Raw genomic sequence first — 18,283 nt, forward strand, 5'->3', positions numbered from 1 at the left:
TGATAAATATATATATATAATATCAGTATTTCCGCCAGGCCCATGAGAAGTGTCCACACTTATTTGTTGTTTTTCCCCTAAATGAACCCCAGAGACGGTTGAGATCCAAATACTCTTAATAACATCTAATAAGTGGATTAAACAGAATGTAATAATCACATGTGACTTTACAAACTGAGGGAATCATTGGGATGTCTTGATAACAGTAGATGGTGTGTTTAAGTGATATGGGACGTCGAACCACATATTTGATGTGAGCCGTCATCAGCATTTTTTTTTTTTTTATGATTTCTTAGGTGACACCATTAATCGGTCATATTAACAGAAAGAGCATATTTACTTCTTTAGCTGAGGTAAAAGTGACTTTCACCAATTAATCCACACTGCCCTCTGCTGGATGCACTGGTAGGGAGCCCATTCTAGATCTACAATTTAGATCAGTGGTCACCAACCTTTTCGAGCCCAAGAGCACTTTTTAATTCCAAACGTAAGCCGAGAGCTACCACCCTGATATCTTCCAAAAAAACTACTTAGGAGGGTCATATTTATTATTTTGCAATTTCTGTTAAAGGCTGAATGTACAAGAAATAAATATACACAAGAGAGGGTTGTGCAACTTTTCTATTCAATGACAATATTCAAATTAATATCAATTCATATTTACAATGCAAAATATGTAGCTTCTCAGTTCCCATCATGTTCTGCAGAGGAGCTGCTACTGCAGCACAATGTTATATAGGCTTTGATTTGAATATGCCACAAATATGATTATTGCCTTGTATGAAAGAAGTCCTTGTACTCAAATAAATACCAGTACCACAGTATGAAGCCTGCATCTTTCCCTCTGCAAATATTTCACAATAAAAACATTTTAAACAAGGTATGGATATCATTGACAAACTCTGGAGATGGCGGTTTTTTTTAATTTCAAATTTCAGTTTTTTTTTCTTCATTTTAAATTTTTTTCTTTTTAAATTAGCATGCCTGGGGCGACTCGGGTCCTGGCGACCAGGTGCCAGGCACCGTGTTCGATTTAGATGAAACACAATAGTGAAAACATCACCAGAATTATTTCGTATTAAATTTCTGCCAATAGATCCCTGTCACCTGGAGCTAACACACTGGACCTTTTAAACACATCAAGTGAACAATTACTAATTATTACATATTATTTGTTTTACTTTTGTTGTATTTATTACTATTATTATTACTACTGTAAGCTATTTTATTTAGTGACTTTGTTGTTGAGGGTTGATGTGTAGTTCCTGTTGTAAGCGGGTTGTTAAGGGATCCTTATTTTGAAAGGGGGTTTTAACGGAAAGGGGGTTCTGTGAAAATGTCCCGAGTTCATGACCCTCTCTCGTGTGCTTTTGCATGCAGATTAGAATCGAACAGGCAGCCTCCTGATTAGAGAGAAGCGATCGACGCCCACAGCCGCAGCTCGTATGTGGAGCTTCTCTCCCTTGTTGCAGTGTTCCATCTTCAGGGCTTCAACATGTCGCTCCTCTTATTTCTAACGTCGTCTCTATTATTCTCCTGTCTGGACAGTTTGACTGAAGCCCACTCAACGCATTTACCGAGGAGGGTGTTCACAGACAAAGGTATGGACTATTTCTTTTTTTTGTTTACAAACCTAAAATAGTTTTAACATCGCGATAACGTTAAGTTGCAGTCAGAAGAGAACACGTTGTTTTACTATGTTTGATTAAATACCAGAAAGGGTGTTGTCTTTCTCCTGGTGTCGTATTCACAGGCTCTAAATTCTAATTGAATAGTTCTTTGTACTGCAGAGGAATAGAAAGCAGAAATAAAGTGTAAATGGTGGGAGGAAGTGGACTGTGATAGTGAAGCGTTAAAGGGGACATAGCATGCCCATTTTACCACAAGTTGATATGGTTCCTTGGGGTCTTAATGAAATGTCTGTAACATACTTTGGTCAAAATACCACAAGGATCATATAAAACAGTACCCACATTAACCTGTAGAAGCACTAACAAAGTGGAATTTGCATGCTATGTCCCCTTTAACATCAGATGAAAATAAACATAAACAGCTGCAGTGAATAATATTCAGACTTTAATTCTGAGAAACAGAGAAAATGAGCATTCCTTCTCTAGTAAAATATCAGTTACTGCCATGTAAACTGAAGATGAGGAATAGGAATAAAAAGCTGGTGAATGAGACGTGAGGTTCAGCATCAACACCTCTGCACTGCAGCTCAGTAACTGATATTGACTTTAGGCATATATTTACGGTGGCCCTGAGAGCTCAACGCACTGCAACTTAAGAAAACACATGCAAGTGGACAAAACACAAGCAAAGTAAGAAAACATCTTCATCAATTTCACAACACATTACAGAAACGCGCAGCAAATACAGAAACGCGCAGCAAATACAGAAACGCGCAGCAAATACAGAAAACGACAACGGAAGTATCTCCAGAGGACATCTACAAGTGATGGACACGTCCGCTAGTTGTTGCTGCCGCAGTTTGGAGTTGAAGTCGGTGTCCGTCAGTGATCTTGGAAAATTTGCTAAACTGTAAACGTTTTTGGTTTATTTTAATAAATAATAAACTTTATTACCACAGATGTATCCTGTTGACCCTCTGAGACCCACGGGGCCGTATACGATCTCAAATATCAAGTTGTCTTTAGAGCGTCATGACTCCTCTGGTCTGAGCGAGAGACATGCCGTGTTTTCCTGTTAAACTGAATAAACAGCGCTAACAAGCAAGCCCCTGTTCGTGAGGCAATGTATTGTCCATATTGTGCAGGGGTAGGAAACCTTTACTATCAAAAGAGCAAGTTTGCCCCCTCTTCCGAGCTCTGATCTCACTGTGCGTCTCTCCGAGCGAGTGAGCGGGGCGGAGCCCCGTGGCCAGTGTGTGTGTGTGCTATTTGGGAGCAAAAAACAAAAAACAAAACAGTGTAATGTATGTATGTATATTCTGTCTAATTGTAGAGATTGCAGTTAAAAGGTCACCTGTACCTGGAAATCATGCACCTGTACGGATTCTCCTGAGGGGAGAGCCAGACTCTGTCACAGCCGCAGGACAAACCCACTTGTACACGTACGACTTTCAGCAGCCCCAGGAGGTAGTGAACAGCTGTGTTGCTACAGGCGGATGTAAAACTGCCCTGAATGTACTGAACCTTTACTTTACAGTAACATGGAGCACAGTAATAGCCCCACTCTATTTCTCTTCCCAGGCTCCTGTAGAAAGGAGGCTGGTGTGGAAGGAGTGCGCCGACAGCAGCACTCCTGAGGTGAGCAGTGTGACATGACACAGCAGAGCAGTCGTGTTGTTAGGTATTCCTGAAATATTAAAAATCCTCTTCCCCTTGTCCTTCAGAATTGCGGCTGTAACATCACAGTGGTCCACGAGAGGCAGGAGGCTGACCAGGCGTTAGTGTGTGGAACCAACGGCAGAGTGACGCTGTGCTGTGACGTGGTAGGAGACAGCAGAGATGTGGATGTGTTACTGAGAGCGGTGGTGGGGGTCCTCTGTTCTGCTGCATGTGATCAGTCGCTTTTTTTCCCTCCTACAACGAGGATTACCATGAACACTGGAAGGATGCAATTAACATTTTGATGCAGATCTGGATCAAGGGGGGGGGGGGTTCAACACTGCAATTTTCAACATTTTCTTGATGAAACAAGTCCTTAAGTCACACTTGTCACAATAAGGAGTGTATTTCTTTAGACTTATGGTTTTTGTTTTCTTTGCAGAATTTATCTGAACACTCACCCACATGCACCCCTTCAAATAAATTGGGGCCCATAGAAAAGAGCATCAGGTCATTCATCACGAAGGAAGGTGAACCATCTGCACTTGTGGGTGAGTTTGTTATCCACACTGGATATTTTTTATCTGCTGAGTCGCTGCTGTCTGGTTTCGCAGGTTTCATATCTATTTGTTTCAATCTTGAATGCTTAATTTATCTTTTTATCTGTCCTTTAAATATGTGCTGCTTCTCTTCAGTCCCACTAATCTGCTTTACCCGCCTTGCATTCACATGCTCCTCAGAAGCTCCCTTTTCCCGGGTTGTGAAGTAGCTGTTCCGACTTCAGTGTGCAAAAGGGTAAATGGTCTGTTTTTATGTAGAGCTTTTCTAGTCTTGATGACCACTCAAAGCACTTGACAGTACAGTTTTACATTCACCCATTCACACACACATTCATACAGTGTATCTATGTGCAGCACTTTTCTCTACGAGAAGGGGCAATTTGGGGTTTAGTATCTTGCCCAAGGACACTTTGCATTTGGAAAGGGGAAGATTGGGATCGAACCACTCACCTTCTGGTTAGAGGACGGCCGCTCTTACCTCTGAACCACAGCCTCAAAAAAACCTCTCTCCAATATGTACACATAAGACATGGTAATAATTAAAATGTCTATACATCAAATATAAAAACATATATTTTGGCTAAAAAGTGGTGTCAGGTGCTTGTGAGAGATGGACATGCAGCTTCCTGCCCCAGCCTACTGGCTTCAAACCCAGCACGGACACTGGTGTCTGTTTTATGAACTGTGAGCAGATTCTTGCACAGCGATGCATCTGTGAGAAACTTAAAATGTGTAATTGTTGCTTTTGTTCTTTCCAGAATCAGCAGAAAGTGCCGACCTCTACATCACGAACTCTGGATCGCAGGAGTATGTTGGCATCCACAAGTTTGGTAAAAACAGAGTTGGCCCAGAGAACCATAACAAAGGTATCTGTATGGAGAATGATTTCCCCTTTATTTAAATTTGTGTACCTTCATGCTTTGGTTCTTTTAAAATTGGGTCTGGACATATTCGCTAAAAGCTCTTGAATCTCTTGTATCTCTAAGTTGACGTCCTCGTTGGTGTCTTCCACATGTATGGCACCTCTTTTTCATCCTGAGATAATTGTATTCAGTTTTTTTTTTTCTCTTTTACGCCCACTCGTTATGAACAGCTGACTCGGACGTTTGCGTTCTTGCATACAGCCTCCCCAGAAATTGTCTGGAGTTCAGTGCATGACTGTAAGAGCTTGTGTCTCAAGGCTGTAATAACAAATGATGACTTTGTTTGTCTTTATAGAGCAACACTATGTGGGTTTGATGCTCAGCAGAGGAAGAGAGGATTCCTTACAGGATAAGGTTTTTGCTTTCTACAAGGAGAAAAACAGAGATACTGGCGTGCAAGATGACATGTGGCTCCCGTATGTCACCCAGGTTTGCATGGTAAGGCCTTTAGGATCGATGACTTTCACATTTATATTAGTTAGAATGTAAAAACATCGGAAGATATGTGTGCATTTTAAAGGAGGGATTGATGTAAGTCGGCGTGTTCACTCCAGGCAGATATTGGGGGTCGCAAGAACAACATGCAGCTCAGGTGGACGTCCCAGATCAGTGCCAGGCTCTTCTGCGGAGACCCCGACACCAGACAGCATTTCTCTGAACTGGTAGATGTGGCTGTTGTGCAGGCAGACCAGTGGCAGGATACCAGGGTTTATGGACTCTTCAGAAATGAATGGTAGGACTCCATTAACCGTCAATAACTGTGTATTCAAGCGAAGGTTGGAGGAAGATTGCAAGGTTTTACTCAAGTAAGAAACTCATAAAGTATAACGTATAGTAAGCACTTGATTATAGTCATAACTTCTTCATATGTCTTTTTTTAATAGTTCTTCTTACTTGGACATTATTCGGCATCATACATTTTTTTCAGTATCAATAGGTGCATTTGACTTGGACTGTGTCTGACTGTGTCTGACTTGATCAGCTGAAAGGGTGGAGTAAATAAACACAGGCGTCAAGTCGAACACTTTCTACTCCTCTTAGCATCAGTGAGAAAAGAACAATGGCCGATCTCACAACGTTTGCCTTTTTCATTGCAGATTAACGGATGTTTAGGAAATCCCTATGATTTTAACAAACAATTCGATGAACAACGAATAACTTTCTTTCGGCTGAAAGTTTTAACTATAGTAAAGTGATCATGTGTAAATACACAGACAACTAACTGTCAGAGGGAGATGACGTTTTTTAGGTCACGTGACCTGTTGACGTTTTGCAGCACTGGATGGAGTTGGACAAAAATTCTAACTGCCATGCATTGTGTTAGGACCAGCATGCATCATATTGAGTCAGTGCTGCAGCGCTGCATCAAGTCGAACGCACCTAATGATATGAGGCGAAAACCTCACAATGTTGTATTGTACTCATGTAACACAGTAAAGTCAGTTGTTATGTGAGTATGTGTTTTTTGGAGTGGAGGAGGTTTGGATCAGGTCCTCTTTGTAATCTGACCCTGTCTGCTCAGCTGTTCTTTTGTTTAGTGCTTTTATTTTAGACCTGCACTGGACTACAATAGTTGCAGATTTTTTATTTCTGCAAATGTTTCTGTGTGAACCTGCTGACTTCTGCGTCTCTCTGCAGGCACATGACCGCTGTGTGTGTTTACACCATTAACGATATTGACCACATCTTTAAAACCTCTGCATTTAAAGGCCAAAGCACAGCAAACTCTAAGGACAGATCTCGGAAGGTATGTGCCATTCAAACTGAACAGAGGTGAAATATGAAAATCCCATCACAAAATGATTGCTGACATTAGTTTGGCTTCTATCTTTTAAACCATTTATACGACATTTATTGAGTCACAAAATTCATGCATGTAAAAACCATACTCGCAAGTGAGCATTTCTACGCCATGTGTGAAAACACATATGCCACATTCTGCTCCACACGCACAACTGTGGTTCTGCAAGCACGAGGATGAGACCATTTGGGGTGCAACCAAAAACACGTGCTTTGTCTTTCTTCAGTGTGTTAAAGACAGCACGACGCTCTCTCATGAGACCCTGAAGATCATCGCTGGGACTTCAGAGATGGAGCAGCGGGTGCAACCTGTGAACAAGTCTGGTCCCCTGCTTTTTAATCACCACAACTACACCCACATCTACGCTGACAGCTCGCAGCACAAGAGGAACGATCCCCACACAGTTCTGTTTCTGTCGCTCAGTGAGTAAATACAATAACAAGAATAGGGAAATTGACCTTTGCTGATGATTACTAACACAAGTTACTTTAAATAGTTGGTCGCACTTTGATAAAACATTTGACCAGCCTTAAAGTTCAGCAGTAGAAGTTGTCACTTTAACCTCTGTTCTAGACTTAGCTCGCCTTAGCCTCTGAAACAACATAGTATGTTGTAGCGTAGGTTTTCCAAATTAAAGGACATATAAAACAGTTGAGCACCAGACGGGGCTTCTTCACCTGTCCAGTAAGAGAGATGAAGTGTGAGATTGTGTGTGTGGGGAGTGTGTTCAGGAAAAAAAACAGTTTGTATATAATAATCCATTCAGCTCATAATCTGATTTGTAAAGAGGGATGTGTGTTTGTGTGTGTGTGTGTGTGTGTGTGTGTGTGTGTGTGTGTGTGTGTGTGTGTGTGTGTGTGTGTGTGTGTGTGTGTGTGTGGTTGCTGGAGAGGGGAGTTAGGGTCCAATGAAAAGTGGTCCTTTAATCTCCAGGTAGAGGGAAAATGAGGGGTGAATTTTCTAGAGGCAAAGGAATTCGGTGAAGCCAGGAGAGTTTCAACAGGGAGACTTAGCTTGTATGGTTCCTCCACGACAGAGGGGATCACGTTCCAATCCGAGCAGGTTAGATGGGTTTTCCTACAGTTACTCTCACCTCACATGCTTCCACTCCATGCTGTATTTGTTTGATTTTCCCTCTCCTTTCTGGCTCACAGGTGTCCAACTTATCATCTCCCTCGCCCCTCCTTTTCCTGTTTAGGAGAAGGGGGCCATTCTGTCTTTTTAGTTTTCTCCTTTCTGCCACAATGTGCTGAGCAGAACAGGAAGAAACACTATTTGTGTGCATTATTTTTCGTTTTTCATTTTTGTCCTGCTCTGGCATGACTGTCTGATAGCCCTGAATGGTTTTAGGTTTATTGTCCTTTCCTAAGAGCACAACAACATCATGTGGACTCATCTCACGAGAAATGGGTTTTTATTTCACTTTTGTTTTATATGATGTGTCATTCTGGTCTTTTTGCACTTTGGCCTTGGTAGTTATTGGGATGAAGAAAAGAGGAAGACATTTAAGATGTTTCAAAACTTGACTTAGAGACTATTGCAGATGACCAGACTTTCATAACTCAGCACTGTGTGTTACTCACATGGAGTCATGTAGGGAGTGCTGAGATCACAGATGGTCCCGAGCAGCTGTTCACAATGTCAGCCCTGTTGATTGTTAAGCACAGACGTGAGGGGAAAACCAGGACAAGGTGGCGCCCCATTCATTTCTATGAAAGCATCAGCTTCAGCATTTTTAGAGCATGTGCATTACAACCCCTTTCTGGCTGAGTGGGCAGATTTAGTTTACTGAAGCAAATAAGCCAAACTATAATGATACAAAGACTTTAAGATACGAGAAATAACTGCATTTATTGTGTTTCAGGCTTCTGTGATGACTGTGTATGCCATACAGCAATAGCGAACCTGGCCACCATGGCAAAGACACCTTACAGCCCAATGTTGTCCCCTGTTAACTCGTGGGAAATTGAATATTACAACCATCAAGTTACATCGTCAGTGATACCAGAATTTCTCTCCCACCAAGATATCATCAATACAAGGCACATATGTCCAAGTCTCTTTTCCTTTTTGGTATCATTCAGGCAGATCAAAGGCAGAAACTAAACGTTAGAAAGTGTGTTTTATAGGGTAGACGGATGTGAAAGTCGAGGCCAAATGGGGCCTACGGCTGCTAAAGTCAGGCTGCTCTTAAATTACACTATGCGACCTGAATACGGTGAATCACCAAACAGCTCCTTCCTGTGAGTGTTGAGCCAACTGAACAGTTTCCCATGTCAAAGAAGAAACATGATACAAGACCTGTGTATAAATGTTGTAGGCAAACAAGCTATGGCAAAAATTGCAGAAATAATATCTCAACAGATTATTTTACAACTATGATTTGCTTTACTGGAAGAGTCGCAAGAGGAAATGAGAGTGGGATGTTGTGTTTAGACAGGTGTGAGCATTTAGTCATTCCTCATTCCTGTGTCTCTGAACAGATAATGGAGCAATTCATAAAGTGATACAGACGGGAAGTCAGACCTTTTTCACCGCTGAGTACCACCCCTTCAACCACAGAGCCCACATCAGCAGCATCATCCTTCATCCCTCCTCGGTGAGTAACACAGCCCTGCCCACACTGATCCCCCCCCCCATCCCCACCACACAGCAATAATAGATATACTCACTTAAAGGTAGGGTTGCTGAGTTGTCCTGAACACTGTTTATCTACATTGTTGAAATACTCCTCACATCCTGATAGTCATCAGTAAATAAAGTCATCTGAAAAAACAGAAAGAAACATGACAGATCTTTTCATTGGACCGGATCATCGCTGTAACTAACCGACCTATCTGCCTTCGCTCACCTTGCTCGTGTTCTCACTTCACATGACATGGTAAAATAATCAATTACCATTGAGGTAAAAGTTAGAAATTTTTGTTGAAGTCATATCGCCCAGCTCTATCACCAACCCTAACTTTAAACAATACATCCTAAAGAAGAACACATTTTGGATTTTGGGGGGTATTGTGTAAAGGGTATTGGTCGGTAAAGGCATATTACAAGAAATAAACATGTGTGCTATGTGTGTATCATTGCAGAGGAAGCTCTATGTCAACACCAGAAGTGAACTGGTCCAACTGGATGTGGAAAACTGTGCCAAGTACGGAGACTGTGAGGAGTGTGTCTTAGCCAGAGACCCTTACTGCGGCTGGAACCGCAACCACTGTTCCCCTGCAACGAGGTAAGACCACCAGGCTTTATGCACTCGGGGACCTTTAATCCAAATCAAAAGCCAAACATGAATTTTTTACTTCTGATCAGTGGAAAAGCTTGAAACAAATATCACAAATGAAATTATATGAAACAAGGGATCCCTTTAGTTCAGGGGTAGGCAACCTTTACTATCAAAAGAGCCATTTTGCCCCCTCTTCCCCCAAATTAAATTTGTCTGGAGCTGCAAAACATATTTGATAACACAGACACAAGACTTTTCTTTTTGGGGATTTATCCATGGTTAGCCTACTGAGGCCGTGGGTCGGAAACTCAAGATTAGCCACCTGCAGGGAAAAGCGCAGCGTAATAGGATGTGACGCATATTTTAGTTGACGAAATATTAAAACTAAAAGTGAGAGCAGGTCAGACTGGAGGCTTTAGCAACCACTCTGGCTAAAGGCTCTTCACTTTCCACTGTGGAGCAACTCTTAGGATGATTGTGTAAATCATGGCTCAGCCAAAGCAAGACTCACTGAGTGTGATGTTGTACGGTTTATCACTGGAGAGTATCTCGTTTGCCACTTCAGTGAGAACATTTCTATGCAACGGTAATTACATTGCAACAATAATGACATTCTATGATTAAAACCACAGTCTGATCATCTTCAGAACAAGAAAAGCTTCTCAAATGAGAACTCACACATACACACATACCCTGCAAAGATCACCACACCTCCACACATTGTCTGTGATGTGGTTGATGAAGATTCATTTTAGGAGACCTAAATCTTAGCTTGATTCATCAGTTGATCATCACCCCTGTCCCAAGTGAGACAATGAAAAGAGCTATGAGTAAGTGATATGTGATATGACGAAGAATCATAAGGGAAGTGAATCATAAGGTGTGAACGTGGGGGAAGTGCATTTGTGCTCTGAGCAATAGTGTGAAGAACAGTGGCTCTTGCATGGTGTCATGCGACTGCCGCAGTCCCAATGAGCATGCTTTCTTACGATGAATTGATGAAAGTGAAGAATGGTAGTTAGTGAGGGATTATATAGAATCTAATGCTACTTGTAACCTTCATCCCCAGTCCTCCAAGTTCAGCAGTGTGAGATCCAATAGTTCAATCATTGTCCCTGTGAATGTGTGTTGTATTGTGTGCACATGTTCTTATCTGGTGCTCGAATAGAGGAATTGTGCAAGTAAGGGGTCTTCTATGGACTTGTCCCACAGTTGGACACTCCGCTCACATGTCCACAGTCTCACAGACTGGGCCATCACAGAATGTCCCAGATTCAATGTAGTATCTCGAAAGAGGTAGAACATATCTGCAATTAACTGTGCAGGATAGTAAATGATTCTGTTCTCTTCTACATGAGACCTCATAAACTTCTTTTGTTTTGTGTAACAGATGATTAAGGAAACAACACAAACAACTACACAAAAATGATTTCCCATATATCATTGTGTTTCAACCAGAATTACCATGAATGACAAATACCCCTTTTAATTTAATTTTAAACACAGAATTGAATACTTTGCACATCAACATGAATATGAATAAAATTATTATGATCAACTTATGTACAATTTAACAACTAATATCAGTTCAGTCACACTGTAGCTGCACTTCAACTCATTATAGTGAATTAACTTCACTAATACTAATGCTGTTGTTTCACAAGCCGAGCAAGGAATGGGTGTAATACATTACAACACAGAGCGAGCACAGAGGTCATGTGCTCCGTTGTTTGTGAAGACATGGTCATGCACTTTCAAAATTGAAATGAAGAGTAAGTTATCAATGTCATAATGAAACTGAGCTGACCTTCCATTTAATTGTCTTTAAAAACAAACCTACATATCATTTCATTATCGAGTTAATGTCTTGTGTGTAATGCAAATTTACACACAAGACAAATTAGTTTTCGGCCTTTCTTTCCGCTCAGAGCACCTGTACCGTAACACCCGAAATAGATGTCATAGATGATCAGTTTTTAAGCTGCGGCTGGTGTGACTGGGTTACATGACCGAAGTGAGCAATTTTCGTTAACTATTTTCTCAGAGCATTAAAACAACATGCACCAAAGTAGGTTGAAAACCTCACACAGTGTTTTCATTACCCTGATTGGTTTTATCTGACTTTACTAGTGTAGTTCATCATTTGTCCTCAGTGACTAGCAATGCGCCAGCAAAGACACGTGATGTCTCTCTCTCTCTCATTCCCAGTTGAGTTTCTAATTAAAGAGCAGCTTATAAGCAACAACATATGGAGTATTTCTGATGTTTAAATTACTCTGTGTGTTACAGGTTACACACGGAAACTGTTAGTTCGGTTTCAGCCACAGTATTTTGGAGATGAGTATTGGTGGTTTCTGAATATATTTTTACTTTAGAGGAAATGGATGTAAAGTGCAAAGGGGAAGTAGTTTTACACATAAATGTCAGTTAATGGGAAGTAGTTCACAGGTGTTAAATGTCTCCTGTGGCTCAGCGGAGCAGAAAGCGATGTTGATGATGTCATCGACCATGATCAACCATGATCTTGGTTGTTTTAACCAAGATCATGCTGCAAGATCTAGAATTGCTAACGTTAGCCACTTGCCAGCAAGACAATTTTGTTCCTGTGGACTATAAATACCTGTTTGCGTTGTCAATCAATAATGGATACAGCGTGCTTTCTCGGACAAGAGGACTTCGGACTTTCATTTGACGCATTTGATCATGTCGGGTTGAGAGAAAAATAAAACAATCCATTAATTCCGTCAATTTGGTTTACAATAGCTAGCTACATCCTTTTCAAAGAAACACAGCGTGCTGCATTCCATACATCTTTAAAATAGAGTTTTGAATGACGTTTTTATTGCTCAGCCTTTAATTTGCGGTAATTACTTTTATTTTTGATAAGTAGCCCAACTCTCGCTTTTTTGATGGACCCCAACAGCCGCGAGTAATCGAGGTGATGGTGTACTTTTGTGTGGACATACATACATCCTACTCTCACTGCTTTAAAAAGTTAGCCTACTGTATACAAATAAACTTGGTATTAAAATGAACATGGCTTCAGTGTAACAAGTAATCAATATGCTAGGTAATGACAAAGACGTTCAAAAACAACAGAAAGTCATAGGTTTACGTTTCTGGCAGACAATGTTCCCAACTAGCTGCATCCAGGTTCCAGCTGAGCTAGGCTTGCCTAGTCTTGTTTTCAACTACATTTAAGTTACCTGTTATAAGCTAACATTTGCAAAAAAAGTGTCAACATTTCCAAAATTCCCGAGCTTAACTTCCCATGGAAAGTTTCCGGAAAGTTTCTGGAAATTTACCGGAAATTTTCCGCCCCTTTGCAACCCTAGTCCTGGAGCAGTGGTGTTAAAGCTAAAAACATGAATCGATTATGTTCTGTCTCTGTCTCATCGATATACAGAGTCGTCCACGTCGAGATGTATCTAAGAATCAAGAAATGGCCACAGCTCTAGTGCTCACCACTGTGCAGGAGACGTGGAGGGAGGGAGGGTAGAGAGGGTATCGGAACTCAACAAAGTCTAATCTCCTCACCTGATATTTTGATTGTTAATTCAATAAATATATTTGTTTGGAAGGGAAGCTGTGCACAAACAGGAGTATAATATTAAGGGTTTTTTTGTTGTTTTTTAAAGCACCCTAGAAAAAGGGCAGGGGCTCAAGCCCCCTTTGATGTCTATGTGTACACATGCCAGGGTCTCATTGATTGGATCTCAAATGTCTCCTCAATGCATTTTGGGTCTGTCCACACCTGAACGTTGTGCGGACCATTTGTGATCAGGACCACTGGGCCCCGGTTTGCTAACACTCACTCTTTAATGTAACTGGAAGATTTTTCTAAACAGATTTCTTTTCCTTTGCACAGTGATACACTGCAGGATTTGACCACAGGGAACTCAACCATCTGCCCTGTTCCAGGTATGAGAATATCTACTTCATGAGGACCAATTGGTTTTACAACTGAAATACATGTTTCTGATCAAATTTCCTGTTTAATATTTTTCAATTGCTAGAGAACGTCAGAAAATGGTCTATAGGCCTTCAGCATAACCTGGTTAGCTTAGCATAAAGGCTACAAACAGGTGCTGTCCAATGGTCTGTGTCCAGTCTTTAGGCTGTTTTTACAAAAGTTAAGAAAATATATGTCACACAAAGCGGACAGTCCCTCAGTGACTGTGTATAAAGATGGACGACGTGACTGCTCTCTAAAAGTGAAGCCAAAGTGTCTTGTTCACAACCTGGTGGCTGGCTACAGCATAGGTCATAAATCCCGCCTCCTCCATGTTAATGGAAGGAACGTCGCCTAATATGTTTTTCTCAGAGATGGTTTCTGTCATTTTAGGTAGTTTAGGTAGTTAAAAATGGGGTGAAACATCATGATTGACAGCTGAGTCTCACTGGCGATTGGTTCGACAGGACCTCCCTACTGTGGTGGTCTGGTGGCGCAGACTCTGGCTCCAAATGAGCAAGATGGCAGCGTTTGTATCCAGGATATTTTGGCTTAATTCCAAAGTGGGAGGAAGTGGCAATGCCTCATCCATCTTTATACATAGTCTATGATCTGCCTTCTTTTCTCTACATGCTGAACAATCACTTACTCACAAAGTTAAAACACTAGCTGACATTTTTGACTTTTCACAGCAGGAAAAGGTGAGTTGTTTAATATTGGTATAGTTCAGTACCAAGTGATGCATTTCATTATTTACACGTGTGCTTTTCCGACTCTGACCTGTCAAAATTATTTCCGAGAGTGTCCTCGCTGGCCTGTAAGAACTCGGCTTGTGTCACGTGTCGGATCTGCTGCAGGTCTACTGTGTGGCAGGTTCTGAAACCAGTGTGGCTTCCTTTCTGAAACTGAGTATCATGCTGCTTTAAATCAGCAAGCCACCTATAGTTTAATATTGCAGCAGGATTGATTCAAAGGACACGCTTTTGAAGACATTTTGTTAACAGCTGTTTTTCCCTGACTGCTTTCTTTCATGCTCCTCGCTGCCTTCGCCCCTTTGATGGCCTGGCTTCACCTTTTCTTTCAAGAGTTGGATTCTCTGAAGTCTCTTGGGAGTTCCCAGCAGCAAAGCAACGACCACGTTGACAACTAAATTACTGTATTTGTGAGGGGTAGTGTGGGAGTGGACTAAAAACATGTGCTCCTTTCAAAGGCGGGAAAGAGAGACTTTGACATTTTCTTAGACCCAAACTAGTCCGTCAAACAATCTATTCAGCTCCTACTTCTAACAACAACAATGACAACACTTACCTACATTTTAATATTGCAGATAGAAAAAGAAACAACCAACAGTTCCACTATTTGCCCCACTGTGACGCTTCTGAAGGAAAACACACAAAACTATTGTGTGTTTACAAGCAGGAACTAAAGATTGTCAGGTTAATCATCACAAAGAAACAGACATCAGTTATGTGCAGCTGTCCCCTCTAATACTGTCCTGTCATTAAGGAAATAAACTATGTATGTGTAGAGACGTTTCTTTTGGAACTTGGCTATTTTTATTGACTTTTATAGACAAATTGCAGCTCTACTCACACAATGGATTTGTCTTTGGAGGAAATAAAAATGTAACGCATGTAGTAAGTAGACTGATCTTTAAATATTAAACTGCCTGAGTTGCTCAGGAGGGAAAGTGAGGCTGTAACACTGCCAGGTTTAGGATTAGTGTCCAGTAGAGTGTCTGCTGAAGCTGTTTTGAGACACATGCACCACATCACATGTGGTCACTTATCAGAAGTGTGCAGTATCTTTCTCTGCAGGCACTTCCACTTTCCTTGTACCTGTTATGTCACTTCCTAAATGACTGTCTGCACTTGATGCAAGATGCTGTGCTGCTCTTTACATTTTCCTAACAAGAGCTTCGACTTGTCTGTCAGAAAAACATTCAAACTACTACTGCTGGGGATTTCTTTCCTCCAGCCAAACCAGTCCTCCTATGTTCCCATGTGCTGGTGATACAGTTCTTTATACATCTACGCCTGCTTCATTATCATATCATAAACCACTTGATAACATTCATTTTGTATCATAGTCAAACACCACCACCTCCCTATTTTACCATTAGTGATTAGTACCATAGTCAAGCATCTGTCTGCTCTTAAAAGGCTTTCCTTACACACTTGCCACATCATCAGGTGCACAGCCCTTCTTGGCTTGATTGTCCTGTCACCTGATCTCTGCATCCTGAAGGAGGATCAAGGCCTTCGTGCTCTAGATACTTACCTGTGTAAATGAAGTTTGATCAAACAAAACTAAACCAACATCCACGTCAGAGATGAATTCACCTTGTATCTCTGTTCCCAGCTTTTAGATATTCCACTGATGCACGTGCACCTGAGAGGGTTGGCCGCATCGCTGTTCCCTCCAACTCCAAGTATTTCCTTTCCTGTCCGATGTTGTCTAATCATGCGGAGTATACCTGGCGTCAAGGGGTAAGCTCCATACCCTGCAGGTTGAAGGAGCAGGAGTGCCTACTTCTCATCAAAAGCATGAGTCCAGAGGAGGTGGGAACTTACATGTGTGTGTCAGAGGAGCTGGGCTTCACAAAAGTCCTGGCACAGTACGAGCTGCAGCTGGAGAGCAGGGCAGCGATTGGTCGATTGTCAAGCCCTCTGGTCTGGGTTTGCCTGGTGGCTGCTCTGATTAAGAGTTAGTCCTGTTAGTCCGGATTGAGTCCAGGGAAAGGTTAACAATGATCATATTGCATACAGCACAGTAACAGGGACTAGGGATTTGAAATTATGCTAACCTTCAAACGATTATTATTAAAAGACTTTAAAGTGTAAATGTATTTCAAAAGCTTAAACATTCCTCTTTTGGCATATCTGCACCCTTCTGTGTCTCTTGCCTTTAGCTGCACATAAACAACAGACTGTACACTTAACAATCCTATTTATATGTGAAATTCTGTCCGTACGTTCTTTTTTTTGTGTTCTACCTCAGACCTGGCTCTGAGTCACAGCAGACTGAACTGTCATCTCTCTGCCAATAGTCTTCTGTTTAACAGGCTTAAGGTAACATGCTCATAATGTGAAATACTGCTAAGATATGGAAAGTTAAGAGGTACTTTTTTTCAGCTTAGCCTTTTTTTACTGAGTGAAGAGTGGAAATCGAAAGCAGTCGTAAACCTGAGCTGCTTTCAGGCACCACCGTTGTGTAATGATTGAAAACTATTGACTGTAAATAAAGATGGACGATGAGTCTCCACCTCCTCCTCTATCCAGAAGTGAGGCCCATAAATGATATACAAATATCCTGCATACGAACACCGCCATCTTGTGCCTGTGACGTCATTTGGAGGCAGAGACTGTGCAGCAGTGATCATGGCGTGGAGCCATGGTGTGGAGGTCCGGGTGATACACACTCTTGGCCAATTGTGAGCCAGTCTCAGCCTTCAATTATGACGTTCCACTCGTTTATTATCAAATAACACATAAACACCGCTTATTTTATTTAAAGTGTACTTTTAGCTTGGTCCATGTCTCATCTGCTAACATTGAGGAGGTGGTGTTAGTGACGTGTACTGCAGCCAGCCACCAGGGGGCGATTAGATGCTTCCACTTGACTTTTGGGGAGTCATCAACGTCCATATTTATATACAGTCTGTTTTATACTGTATGTTTAATAGCTGGTCAACAGTCTATGCATCAACCACTGTTACAATGTTGTTAAACATTAACTGCTGTATTATATATTAGCTGTATTTTACGACTTTGCTGTTTTCATTGGTCCAACATGCGGGAAGTTCTTGAGCACTTTACATTTTGTGCTTTAATATATATAATATATAATATATGATGACTGATTGATGACTTGTTTGAACTTGATGAATGTTAATTGGAAAAAACTCAATAAAGCAATATATTTATGTAACAAGCTGCATATTAATTGTTTTTATTTCCATTACACCTACTTTTTGAAAAGCTTAGTCATTCGTAAATTAAACAACTAAAGTACTTGAGCTTTGGATTTACCACTGTTAGTTAAGACAATATAAGAGATTTAAATGAAACTTCAATGCACATTTTTCATGTTTGCATCGCTCAGTCTATGTATTTTATTGTAACACTTCAGTTCTGTCAGCCCGACCAAACTAGACAGATTAAGCAGTTAAGTAATGATAACATCTAACTTCCTGGTTCGCTTTTAGATGAAGTTTCTCGTACATTTGCTTAATCTTTACAGGAAGAGGAAGTTGCTAGATTAAAGTTTTAAAGGTCCAGCCTTTCACATGCTGTCACATGCTGTCACATGCTGTCACAAGGACTCATGGGAATTTAAAAAATTTACCTTGTGACATTTCCTCTGCATGATGGTTTGGTTTCAGTGTTGTGGGTGGAGGTGGTGTCACATCAGCCTTACCTAAGATGTTTAATTGATCATATTTAAATATTGATATTTCCCCAAGACAGAGTGACTCATTAAAAAGCCTGGTGAAGTTTCTGTGGAATAACCAGTATAAAATTTCCAGATCGAG

At 41.1% G+C, this 18,283-nt stretch overlaps 1 protein-coding gene across 1 annotated transcript; it reads left to right on the forward strand.

The window, feature by feature from the left end:
* Positions 1–1,366: 1,366 nt before the first annotated feature.
* LOC118104550 (semaphorin-7A) lies at positions 1,367–17,679 on the forward strand. Its single transcript, XM_035151507.2, has 14 exons — positions 1,367–1,601; positions 2,965–3,098; positions 3,213–3,269; positions 3,356–3,454; positions 3,733–3,841; positions 4,609–4,716; positions 5,069–5,211; positions 5,328–5,506; positions 6,412–6,520; positions 6,801–6,996; positions 9,058–9,173; positions 9,661–9,803; positions 13,666–13,718; positions 16,111–17,679. The coding sequence occupies exons 1-14, from the start codon at positions 1,496–1,498 to the stop codon at positions 16,458–16,460; spliced, it is 1,902 nt and encodes a 633-aa protein (XP_035007398.1). The 5' UTR covers positions 1,367–1,495; the 3' UTR covers positions 16,461–17,679.
* The last annotated feature ends 604 nt before the right edge of the window (positions 17,680–18,283 follow it).

This window comes from Hippoglossus stenolepis, chromosome 1 (assembly GCF_022539355.2).
Source record: "Hippoglossus stenolepis isolate QCI-W04-F060 chromosome 1, HSTE1.2, whole genome shotgun sequence".
Lineage (NCBI taxonomy): Eukaryota > Metazoa > Chordata > Actinopteri > Pleuronectiformes > Pleuronectidae > Hippoglossus > Hippoglossus stenolepis.

Bases quoted from the DNA above. Each gene is read 5' to 3' on its own strand.
- LOC118104550 (XM_035151507.2), top strand. From the start codon at position 1,496: ATGTCGCTCCTCTTATTTCTAACGTCGTCTCTATTATTCTCCTGTCTG. The intron at 6,521-6,800 runs GTATGTGCCATT...GTCTTTCTTCAG, and splicing joins CTAAGGACAGATCTCGGAAG to TGTGTTAAAGACAGCACGAC. The intron at 13,719-16,110 runs GTATGAGAATAT...CTCTGTTCCCAG, and splicing joins AACCATCTGCCCTGTTCCAG to CTTTTAGATATTCCACTGAT.